This window comes from Vombatus ursinus, unplaced genomic scaffold (genome assembly GCF_900497805.2).
Source record: "Vombatus ursinus unplaced genomic scaffold, bare-nosed wombat genome assembly UNPS02014803.1, whole genome shotgun sequence".
Taxonomy (NCBI): Eukaryota; Metazoa; Chordata; class Mammalia; order Diprotodontia; family Vombatidae; genus Vombatus; species Vombatus ursinus.
In genome coordinates this window covers 455,296-467,950 of record NW_020954581.1, presented here as the reverse complement: position 1 = coordinate 467,950, position 12,655 = coordinate 455,296, and the positions used below count along the sequence as shown (strand labels likewise).

General features: G+C 36.1%; 1 protein-coding gene across 1 annotated transcript in view; it reads right to left on the bottom strand.

The window, feature by feature from the left end:
• The window catches only part of COL24A1 (collagen type XXIV alpha 1 chain), a 369,727-nt gene that overhangs the window by 210,144 nt on the left and 146,928 nt on the right, over positions 1-12,655 (bottom strand). Inside the window, exon 20 of the mRNA XM_027873950.1 lies at positions 8,083-8,136. Within this exon, the coding sequence (XP_027729751.1) occupies positions 8,083-8,136 (54 nt within the window). The remainder of the gene's footprint in view (positions 1-8,082; positions 8,137-12,655) is intronic.

The following is a 12,655-nucleotide window of genomic DNA, read 5'->3' as shown; positions in this document are numbered from 1 at the left end:
TAAAAAATCTTTGCTACCAGGAATCTCAGATAGGGTGGGAGATGGATGTAGTTGGAAAGAAATGTAATGTAAAAACGGAAGACAATAAAAATAAGAAAAAATGGAAAAAACTATTTTAGTTGTCTCATCCCATTTGATAGGAAACAACTGGCTGCATTTAGCAAAAATGTCATGCAAACTTTAAACTTTTTGGCTCTCTCTATTGCCCAGGGATGTCAGCAGAAGAATCAATGCACAGACAAAACTGTTCTCCCACTTTATTAGTAGGATCCCTGCCCCCCACCCCCAGGACTAAGAAGAGATAAATATATTGGATTCCTGCAAGTATGCTGCTATACTAAGCCTGTTTTGAAGAAAGAAGTAAGACCTGAATGTACCATCCTTCATTTCTGAGAATTGGACATGTCTACCTAAAAAGGTAGGGGATATTAAAATCTCATGTTCTAAAACATACAACTTTTATCTTTTTATATCTCTGGAATTCATATTTCTTTGAAGGCTTGGATGTGCAGATACGTAAACTTCGGCCATATGGCAACATACCAATTTGCCTTCAATAAGCAAAATATTAGGAAGCAGGAAAATACATACTTGGAAGTATTTTGAGGTGACATTTGTTCAGATGGTTTTCAAAGACAATCATCTCATATGCCAAAGGCAAATAGCTCAGATTTACATCCAATGATTTGAGATTGTTTTAATTCAATCGAACAATGGAGAATTGAACTTTAGAATAGATGCCATTAATCCTGAGAGATGAAGCAGCTGTACATGTTGTATGATTTTTAAGGATGCCCTAAAGGTTTTTCATCTAAAAACATACATTCCCCACTTGCTCAACTGGGAGAATCATGCATTTGGCTTAAGAATTCTTGCTCTCTATTATAAAATAATGCCACCTGAAAATACATTGAAATGATCAACTATTTACAGCTTGGTGTTAATTTATCAGATCTTTTCAATACAATGTAATTCATTCACCTTATATTTAGTACCTGCTAAGAGTAGATTCCTGGCATTAAGGAGATCAGTAGGTTAGAATAAGGTATGTACATGAAGATTTGAGGGCACGATGAATCACTTTGGGTTGGGATGGATCAGGGAAAGTTACATGGAAGAAGTAGTATTGGAATTGAGCCTTGAAGGAATGGATCAGAGAGTAAGGCATTCTTGGAATATCAAAAACATGAGCAAAGAATTACAGAATGTTAGGAATTGAAGAAATCTTGGGATCTATTTTTAGTAGAAAATACTTTCATACATAATGTAATATAAATACTTACATTTGCAGTAGAAAATATTTGACAAATGAGGAAACTGAGTCTGAGAAGATTAGTGATAGAGAATATTCCTCTTTTTGAAAAAAAAATTCATAGCTACTTAGTGGTAGAACCAAGACTAGAATCCAAGTTATCTACTTGCACACAAGTGCTCTTCAATCCCACAGACTGCATATTAGTTATTCCCTGTTTTCACCCCAGCCTTTGGTAACTGAATTTTCCACTGCCATATCATAATGCTTCAGCATGGAATGGAAGTGACCCTGAATTCTCAAAAGTTAAATAAGCAAGGCTCTGTTACCATTATTTGATCATGTTACTTCCCCATTTAAAACCCTTAAGTGGATCCGTACTGTCTGCTAAGTAAAGTGTAATCTTTGTCTGGCAGCTAGGTAGCACAGAGGTCAGAATGTTGGGCTTGGAGTAGGGAAGACCTGAGTTCAAATATGTTCTTAGATACTTAATAGCTGTGCTCAGAGAAAGCCACTTAACTTTTGCCTGTCTCGGTTACCTCAACTGTAAAATGGGGATAATAACAGAACCTACCTCCCTATAAAATGGGATTTAAATAGTTATGGTTGTCATCCACTCTAAGCAAGCGATACTTCTCCATTCCTTGATTCAGTTTAACTCAGTAAACATTTATTCAATGCCTATTGTATGCAGAGTACTATGGTTGGCACTGGTTGGGATATAAAGTTTAGAAAAGATGCAGTCATTTTTATCATGAAATAATTAGCTTAGTAAGAGTATGGTAAAGCTGTAAATAATTACAATACAAAAGATAATATATTATGCTGTAAATTAATGAAAGATACAAATAGATGCATATGTATCAAGCAAAAGTTCATACTTACTGAGGAGATCAGAGAAAATGTCTGGTAGGAGGTAGCATTTAAGTTGGGCTTAAAGATTGTTTTAGAATTCAGTGTGTGGGATCAGGAGGGAGATGGGGTTTCCAGGAATGGGGAAAAGTGTGAGAAAAGGTGTGGAAATGGGAATGTGAGGGCACATATAGAAGATGACAAGTAGTTCATTTGGCTAGAGGATGGAGCATATATGGGAGAGGAACAGGTGATAAGACTGGAAAACTGGGATAGAACCAAATCATTAATGTCCTTGAAAATAATGATGATGATGATGATAGCTAACATAGTGCTTTAAGGATTAGAAAGAGCTTTACAAATAATCTTATTTAATCCTTACAACAACCTTGAGAGGTAGGTACTATTATTATCACCATTTTACAGATGGGGAACTTGAAGCCAAGAGAGGTTAAGTGATTTGCCCATGGTAACACAGCTAGTGAATGTCTGAAGCCAGATTTGAACTCAGATATTCCTGACTCCAGGTCCAGTGTTCTCTCTACTGTGCCACCTAGCTGCCTCTACCGTCATAAAATATGGCAGTTGGTCAAAAGAAGTAGGGATTATTAGCTTCAACAACAGATTTTAGAAGGAGAATTTTAGCTGCAGTAAAATTTTGGCCCACATTTATAGTATTGTATTCAATGTTAGGCTACATATATTAGAAAGGACATTGACAATTTGGAACCCATCCTTGGGAAGGTTCTAGAAAGGAAGCAGAAAAAGAACCAAATGGTGTAATTTGTTAAAAAATAAAAAAGCAAAATTCAGATTAAAATAAGTAAAAACTTCCTAAGAATTAGGGCTATTTCAAAACAGGATGGGCTACCTTGCATGGGAATCAGTTTCCTCCTTCAAGCAAAGGTTGGGTGGCCACTTGGGGAGTTAAGTTTTAGAGGAAATTCTTACTCATGAATGAAAGTGAGTAGATGGCTTCTGAGGGCCCTTCTAATTCTGAGGCATTGTATCTTTTTTTCCCCTTTTTTCTGGTGAGGCAATTGGGGTTAAGTGACTTGCCTAGGGTCACATAGCTAGTGTCAAGTGTCTGAGGCTGAATTTGAACTCAGGTCCTCCTGACTCCAGGGCCGGTGCTCTATCCGCTGCATCATGTAGCAACCCCTAAAAATTACTTATTTTTAATTTTCTTTGCTTATTGGTGAGTCAATCAGGATTGAGTGACTTGCCTAGGGTCACACAGCTAGTGTCAAGTGTCTGAGGTTGGATTTGAACTCAGGTCCTCCTGACTCCAAGGCCAGAGCTCTATTCACTGCGCCACCTAGCTGCCAGGCACTGTATTTTTCTAATGAGGTTGGTAAGCAGCTTCAAAGCCACCATATGGCTACCAGTTGGAAAAAAAAGTGGAGGATGTTTAACTTGGACAAAAGTCTAATATAAGGAGGGACATTATGTCTGTCCTCAAATTTTGGACAGGTTGTTACAGGGCAGAGGGAATTAGGCTTCTTCCTTTTGGCCCCAGAGGGTAGAATTGGCGGTAATTAGAAAGATTCAGGCTCAACATGAGGAGAAAATAATAGCAATTAAAGCTTTCTAAAAGTGGAATGGAGTCTCAGGTTCTTATTATTAAGGATTTTCAAGCGGGAACCAGATGACCATTTACTTGTCAGGAATGTTGCTGATAGGATTTATGCATTAGCCAAGGGTTGGATTAAATAATCTCTAGGTTCCCACTCCATAGTCTATAATCCTATACACTTCTCTGGAAGGCAAGATAAACTCGGAAGAAAAAACTTCTTTGGCCTTTGGATCAATTAATTGTGTAGAAAGGTAGCCATATTTGCCTGGAGGTCACCTTTCTGTTCCTGTCAGAATAGTGTAACACCTTTTACATTATTGGCACTTAAAAATTTGTTGAATGAACAAATGAAAAAATGACTCAAAGCCAATAAATTGACACCTGGACCTTTTTTTTTTTAAAGTAAGCAATTTCTAGAACACCTTTTGGGAGAAATGTTGTGTTCCATACCGTAGTGGCTGCATCTACAAACCAATACAACAAAAGTTTTTTATGGTCATGCTCCTGAGTTATTGTGAAAAAAGTCAAACCATTTTCTATAGACTCCATTTTAAAAGGCAGAAGAGTACATTTAACATTCTAGAATAGTTTTCACTTTAAAAGTCGTTGGTAATTAAAGAGTTAAACATTTCCATTATGCAGAAATTTCACTTATCCAGAATTCCCTCCCTTCCCACAACAATCATATGGCAGATAACTTAAATGTTACTCTATTTCACTTTGCTGTACTTGTTACTATAAATGTTCCTCTATTTTACTTTAAAACTAAGTGCAAAGATTACTTTTAAATATGAATTTTGAAGTAATGGTTTCCTGTGCATTTTAAATTAGACATTTTGACAGAATATACATTTATTAAAACAATCAGTCAGGCTTAGACGTCGCTAAATGGCACCTGTGTAGCGAGTGATGCGAATACTTTGTTCTTTTAGAAGTTGGAGAAGAGAGTATCAGTAGTCTACTGTCCCTGGAAACTGGCTAGGCATTTGGCATCCTGCGTATTTTCTTTGCCTTACTTGATCTGTAAAATTATTCTGACCCTAAATCATCTTTCTCAGTTTTCTGGTACATATGATACTTTATTATGTCCTCACATGTCTTCCCCTCTGCCTTCCTCTTGGCTCATCTGTTTGAACGAGAGTGAGCTTGAGGGGCATTCTCTTCATGTGGTATATGACTCATAGGACAATATGACTGCAAAGAGAACCCAAACTTAAAATCTCTGAAGCTTCTATTTCAAGTGAGCTTCCAGGAAATAAAGCAATTATAAATCAAGCATCAAACCAAAGTCTAAATTGTTACAAGATATGCAAACAAATCTGATGCATGTTCATAGACTACTTAACAGAATGCTGTCTACCATATGACATCACCAGAAAAATGAAAGAAAGAATACAGTTTGGAAGTAGACATTCTGTAAAGTTCCAAGTCCAAAGTGGACGGTATCAAATACATTTCAAGAACAGATATTAAATGTGGCATTAGAAATATAGTGTGAATCCTCTTCAGCTGAGCATGAGAATATGCTTCTAGTATTTCTTTTCTTTACTCTGTATTCTTTTTTTTATTCTTTTAGCAGCTGGGTAGTATAGAGAGTAGATAGAATCCTGGGTTTGGTATAGGAGTATGAAGGTAAATATTTAACATCTAAATCTTGGCGGGGAAGGGGAAGAGGAAGGGAAAGGAGGGAGAGATGTATGCACAATACACTTCTAGGTTTAATCTACATTATTGACATTTTCTCCATTACTTTCTTAAATTTAGATAATTAAAAACAGTAAACCAAGCCCTGGTTTGTAGCATTTGCTGATTTCCCCAGTGAAGATACATACACTGAAAACACAACCATTGGCTCCATTTAGCACGTTGCTAGTTTGGAGTCTTGAAGACTTGATTTCAAATCCTGCCTCAGACACTTAATAGCTGTGTGACTCTGGATGACTCATTTAGTCTCTTTTGGCCTCAGTTTGGTCATGTCTAAAATGGGGATAACAATAGCACTTATCTCACAGGTGCCATGAGGGTCAAATGAGATAATGTATACAAGCACTTTTTAAACCTCAAATTGCTATGTAAATAGTATTGTTGTTGCTGTTGTTGTTGTTATATTGAGTCTAGACCTGTGATTTGATCACTGTAGGAAAATGTAGGCATGGAAACATCCTCTTCACCTGCACTTTAAAGTCTTGCAGGAGTTGACTACAGCAGAGATAAGAAATGGTCATGTAGCTAGTATGTCAGAGGCAAGATTGAAACCCAGGTCTTGTGACTGCAAGCCCAGTGCTCTATCCACTATGCCATGTTGCCTTTCTGATCATAGAGTTATTAGGGGTGTGCTATTGGAAGTGAGGAAGGAGGCTCTGTAGAGATCTGCTAGGGATAAATTGTCTAATTGGCCTGAAGTATATATGGAAAGGGATATGAAAAGAAGACATTCTGAAGTTAGCTCCACTGAAGGAAATTCAAAGAAAGGCCAAGTGAGTGAAGCACAAAGTGAGCTGTTATCATGGGCAAGTCTAGAAATAAAGGGAACTGCAAGGAGTAGATATTTATTTAGTGTATATAGATTGGGTGAAGAGATGAATGACTTTACCAACAAAGACTTATGATTTTGTCGGGGGGAATGCTTTCTTCATTGAAGCAGATCACAACCTCTTAGTAAACAGTCCTTGTGAATTACTGTTGCCAAAATTTTTACCATCCAGTGGCCAACTCTGGCACAGAACCTCTCAGAACTTAGCTAGGGTGGTTCTCAGATTTACAGAAGTAGCCCATGCTATTTTCTAGTAAAGGAGAATTTAGCCCTTTCTAATTTAGGAGAACCTACATGACTTTGTCCTCACTCCATCCACTGCACAGTCTGTGAAAACCCATGGTCATCTCTATAGGGAAATGAGGCAGGGGGAATTTTAGTGAAAGAGGTGGGTGATAAAAATTTTGTTTTTACATGTAATTGGGGGGAAATAAAATATTATATACAAAGAAGTGGGGGTAATCCTGTAGGGATAGCAGCAATAAGCACAGTTCGACAAGTTTGACAATTATCGGAATGATAATTGGTAACAATGAAGAAATTGTGAATATAAATATTTCTGTATCCAATCAGAGCTTAAGTTTAAGAGGTACATGTTAATTAAACTATAGTTAATATCCTGATCCAATCATACATCATGTTTGGGTCTGTTCTAATATGATTTCAGGAGCTGAAAGGAGTATACAAATTAGATCAAAGTGTTCACTCCCACTTTCTGGGAGAGAAAAGAGTAAAAGAGAAAATAAGCTTCACTATTGATACTTCAGTATCCCAGAGGATACTTGTGTGACACTGAAAGACAGAGGTGTTCATTCTATTGATCACCATAGAAAGGGGAAAATAACCAACATCCAAACTATCTAAGCTACATATCCACTCTAGGTGGCTAGAGGAGGGTGAGACATAGCTTGATTTGGGTGGACCCATGTATCCCCCAAAAGGGGAACTTTCCAAGGAAAGAAGAGACTAATACCAAAGTCTATTGGGGAATTTCTACCCTTAAACAAGAGAATTAAAAGAAGTATAACATTCTAATATGTAACAGTCTCACTATTTAGTTCTTTGTGCCACATCTGGAAAGCATCCAGAAAAGAACAACAAAAGATGGTGAGGGGTCTCAAGTTCATGTCATGGAAGGAAAAGTTTCAGAAACTGGTGACGTTTAGTCTAGAGAAGACTGGATTGGTGGGTTTGGGGAGGGATGCAAGATAACTCTCTTTAAACAGTTCAAGGAAAGAAGGATTCGATGTGTCCTTCTTGGCCACAGATGGCTGAATTAAAAGCAATGGAAGGTTTTTGCAAAGAGGTAAATTTAAAGAGGTAAGGAAAAATTTAACAGTCACAGTTATCATCAAAAGTGGAATGGGTGACCTTAAGAGGTAGTAAATTCCCTATAACTTGAGGTCTTTAAGTAAAGGTTGAATGACTGCTCATTGCTAGGTAGCCAAAGAAGTCCTTTCATTTCTAAAAAAAAATTCTTTGATCCCTTTAATTTCTGTTGCCTCAAAGACTGTGACTTTCCGATGGGTAAAGCTCTGTAGGAACTTTATAGCTAGAATATAGAAGTCTTCCTAGAGAAACACCAATCCTATCTATTTATGCAAGTTTCCTCCTTTTGGAAGAAGAGGGAGCTGGAGACCATATACTTTGTGGTCTTCTGCCCTCACCAATCCAACTTCCAAAGTTTAACAAAGATCATTGTCAGATAGTATCTAATGTAACAAAAAGATTTAATCTAATCTATGTCCACAGATATTAAACCTTCTGAAATGCTCCCTTACTACTGCTATGTGAAAACACATTTTATCAATTGAACTTTGGTTTTAAAAAGTCTGTTTTAATTTTATTATTCTTTCACCAATATTTTACCTCTGGTCCTGATGGGCCACATGGTCCTTGGGGGCCTGGGTCACCTGCTGGTCCCTAAAAATTGAAAGAAAATAAAACAAGGATAAGATTTCATGTGACTATAATTTATGAAGGAACAAGAATATAATGAACTAGCATCTTACAATGTAATTATGCCCTTCAAGGTTTCGTTGTTTACCATATAAAAATTAGCAAAAATATATACCATTTATTAAAAGGTTCCAATATTGTTATAAAAACTTTTCATTATTAAAATGTTTTCATCTATGTTCATCTTTAAGTAATATTAATATAAAAGAAATTAATGTTAGTGACTTAGAAAGGCACCCAGCTCCTTCAAAGATTGCCTGTTAGGTCATTTCCATTTTCTCTAACCTTCATTCTATTCCAATCTACTGGTTATTTCTCTCATTTGAAAACAAAAAGGAAAATAAAACACGCTTGTTTAACCCTACTCCCTACTATCCTCTCAACTAACATTTTACATCCTGGGCATAGAGTTGGCCCAAGTCTTTTGAGTCATTGTGAATGAGGCTCTTCAGTATTCTGGCATTTGATGCAATCACCATAATGGCATCTTCAAACAGGAGTATCTGGAGGACCTCACCATCTATAAGGGATTCCTTCTTGGACTTGGATGCTGTGCAGGATCTGAGAGGTGAGACAGTGGTATACATCTTTGACAAACATATGTCTCTCTGTATGATGATTAACTTGATATCAATAATCAGGGGGTCATGGAATAAAGTTGTCACTATTGTGAAATCTATCAAGGAATCTTGTACGATTTTGACATATCCATGAAAAACACCTTGTTAGAAGGGAGTTCTTAAGGCAGCATTTTGCTCTACTGAATCAAAACCTTTTTTATTGTGAACAAATAATACAGTGAGATCTTATATACTCTATACCTTTCTGCCCCTCTGTGTGACTATAAAGATATAATCCACTGCAGATTATCTTTGAAGAAGGCTTGCCTGTTTTCTTCCCAAACCTTCATCAAGAAGGCTATCAATAACATGTAGACATTATTTCCACCAAGAAAAATAAAGGTGGGGAAGTAGGAATTGAGTCAATAATTATTGATACTCTTTGGGTTGCTTTTCTGGGGGGTAATAACAAAATCTATATATTTTTGCACATCTTTGGTATCCTCCCCTCTTTCAGACACCTTGAAGATGAATGCCTTTAAAATGGTGTTGTGTCCATGATGGGCTTCCTTTGTGTGTGCTTTGTCTAGGCCATTTACGATGACCATTTGCACAGTTAAATTCTTAGAAAGTGACATTTATTCTCGCCGTCTCCACTTCCTCCCTTCCCATTTGCTTCTCAACCCCAAGAAACCTGAGTTCTTGTCTCACTCAGCAGAAGCTACTCACTACAAGATTATCAATGATCTTTTAGTTACTAAATCCAATCATTTCTCTGCCCTCATTCTTCTTTACCTCTCTACAACATTTTACAATATTGAACACCCTGCTTTTTAGGTACCATTTCATTCTTTGGTTTATGTTTTTCCCTGCTTTTCATACCTGACTGGTTACTTCTTCTCAATCTCTACTGCTGAATTATTTCCCATATTCTACCCCCTAAACTGGATTCAGTGATCATACCTTTGCTGGCATATGTTATAGATAGATAGATACAGATATATAAGCATATGTAAATATATACACAAATATCTATATGTTTGTATTTATATAATAAATATGTATTTATATGCATATATGTATATATATATGTATGCAGACCTCATATCTTTTTATTTTACATTTTTAATTTAATGTCCTCTAGACATTTCAAACTCAACATATCCAAAATAAAACTCCTCTTTCACCCTAAACTCACCACTCTTTCAATCTTCATTTCTGTTGAAGGTACTACCATTCTCCAGTCAGTCACCCAGTTGGCTTACCATGGAGGTAACATCCTTGATACTTAATTATCCCTAAATCCTCAAGTTCAATCATTTACCAAATCTGGATTCTAACTTAACAATTTACCTTACATCTTTCCCCTTAACTCCACTCATGTGACTTCTACCCTACTTCAACCCCTTATCACCTCTTTTCTAGATTGTTGGAAGAGCCTCTTAGACTCTTCTTGCCCTGATCTATCCTCTACACAACTGCCAAAATAATCTTCTTAAAGCATGCCCACCTGCTGAGGAATGATCTAACAGTTTCCTCTATTGACCCTATTCACTGTCCCCTTGCCTCTCCTGCTACAGATCTTAAATATCTAGGGTATTTTGAGAAGGTGAGCTAGGGCTTTGGGAAAAGAAAGATTGGCTCTCTGTCTCTCATCAACATACTCTAGTGTCAGAATCCAGGCAAATAACTAGTCTTAGATGCATCAAATGCTTGTTATTACCCAAAAGAAATACTCATAAAATAATCCCCTCTTTAAGAAAATTGGTTTATAAAAATTCTTATTATAAAAGGGATGTATCTGGGACCTATTGATTTAGCAGAAATCATATTAACTTAGGAAAATGATTAATACTTAGTTCCTTAAAAAGCTATTGTGTCCAAGTGAACTTAAATATATTTTCTAAATATTTTAAACTCATTTGTACATTTTGCTTTTATACAACAGACACTTTAAAAATACTCATAGAAATCTTTTACAAAGAACACTCCCTAAGGTTTGTTTGCTAACAGAAAGGAGAGATATATGTCTTTTAACATTAATTATCACATGAACATTAATCCTTCCTTGTATTTGAACAATTTTGTTTGCTTTCCATGTTGATTTTATTTACATTGTAGTCCGTGTGTATATTATCCTTTTGCCTTTCATTTCTTCACTTCACAGTTCAAACAAATCTTCCCGTGTTTCTCTGAATCCATCATATTCATTATTTCTTACAATGTTCAACATTCCATTTCACTCACAGCATAATTTGTCCAGTTATTTCCCATCATTGGCCACTTATTTGGTTTGTTTTCCAGCTTTTGTCTTATTTTTTGTATGTGTGGATTCTTTTCGTGCTGCAATAACCTACTTCAGGTACAGTTCCAGTGTTATTCTCTTTGTCAAACGATCTGAGCAATTCAATAACCTCCCTTGCAAAGTTTTAAGCACTTAGTAAATGCATGGAAATTCATGGTTTTATATTGAATCCTCTTTTTATGTTATGCTGTGTACATGGAAATATTTTCTTTTTTGTCTTTTTGTATTTAAGTTTGAAATAAATAAGTATTTTTTAATTTTTGTTTTTTATTTTTTATTTTTTTGCTTTTTGGTGAGGCAATCGGGGTTAAGTGATTTGCCCAGGGTCACACAGCTAGAGAATAAGTTTTTTTTTTAAAGAAGTCTGATTTCCTATATTCCCTCTAATGATGAGTTTTCCTCATCTTTTACCATCCATTCTAGAGTTGATAGTTGTAATATGCTGTCTGAGGGTTATTTTAACTTGCATTTTGCTGCTCGTTAGTGATTTTGTTACTGAGAGTTTTATTCTTTTGAAAATTATTTTTACCATCTGACCCCTTATCTATTTAGGAATAATTTGTGATCTTATTTGTCAATTTCATATTTTTTAATGTTACATGTCTATCAGAGGTATCTAATGGAAAGATCTTTCTCCAGTCAGAATTGGTTCACACTGCTCTCTCTGTATCAAGATCTATCCCTCTCCTGTCTATCCTCCACAAGTTACCAAAATAATGCTCCTAAAGCAGAGATTTTACCATGCCACTCTTCTGCTCAAGAAGTTCCAAGAGTTGTCTTTTACTTCTACGATATAATATAAACTTGTTGGTTGGGCTTTTCAAATTCTTCAAAATCTGACTTCAGCCTACCTTTCCAGGCTTATTGCCCATTACTCTCTTTCACATGTTCATCACGCCAACCAAACTGGCCTACTAGCTAGCTGTTCTCTGTAAACATATTCTATCTCCCATCTCTGTGCCTTTGCACTGGCTGTCCCTCATCCTGGGACACACCTCCTGCTTATCTCCACTTCACAGAATCCTTAGCTTTTCTTCAAAGCTCAGCTAAACTGCTATCTTCTTGGGGAAGTCTATTCTGATCCCCAAAATTGATGGTTTCCCCCATCTTCAAAATTACTTTGTATGTCATTTATATCTAATTTTCTTGGTATATATTGCTTTTCCCAATAGAATATAAGTCACTTGAGGGCCAGAGCTATTTTATTTTTTCTTTGTTTCTCTAGCACCTAATACAATCACCTATTGAATAAATGAATAAAAACTGACACAACTATAAGGGAATTAAGAGATGGTTCTCACTAGAGGATATCAAAGATGTGTGTGTGTGTGGGGGGGGTTTTAGACATTACCGTCCCAAAAGATAACCTAAGGAATATTGGTAATTACCAATTCATGTGCCTACTTTCCCATCTCAAAAATGTTTGTGAAAATATTTTATAAATACATTGAGAATAGTCTCAATGAAGGCATTAGAAGACAATAGGCAGATCTTCCCAAGCAATTTTTCATAATAGAATACATCTTTATAAGGTATAGAGAATCCAAGACACCATAGTGTTTATTGTTTGACTATAACAAAATATTGATTCAATAGAGCAAAGCATTGCCTTGAAGAT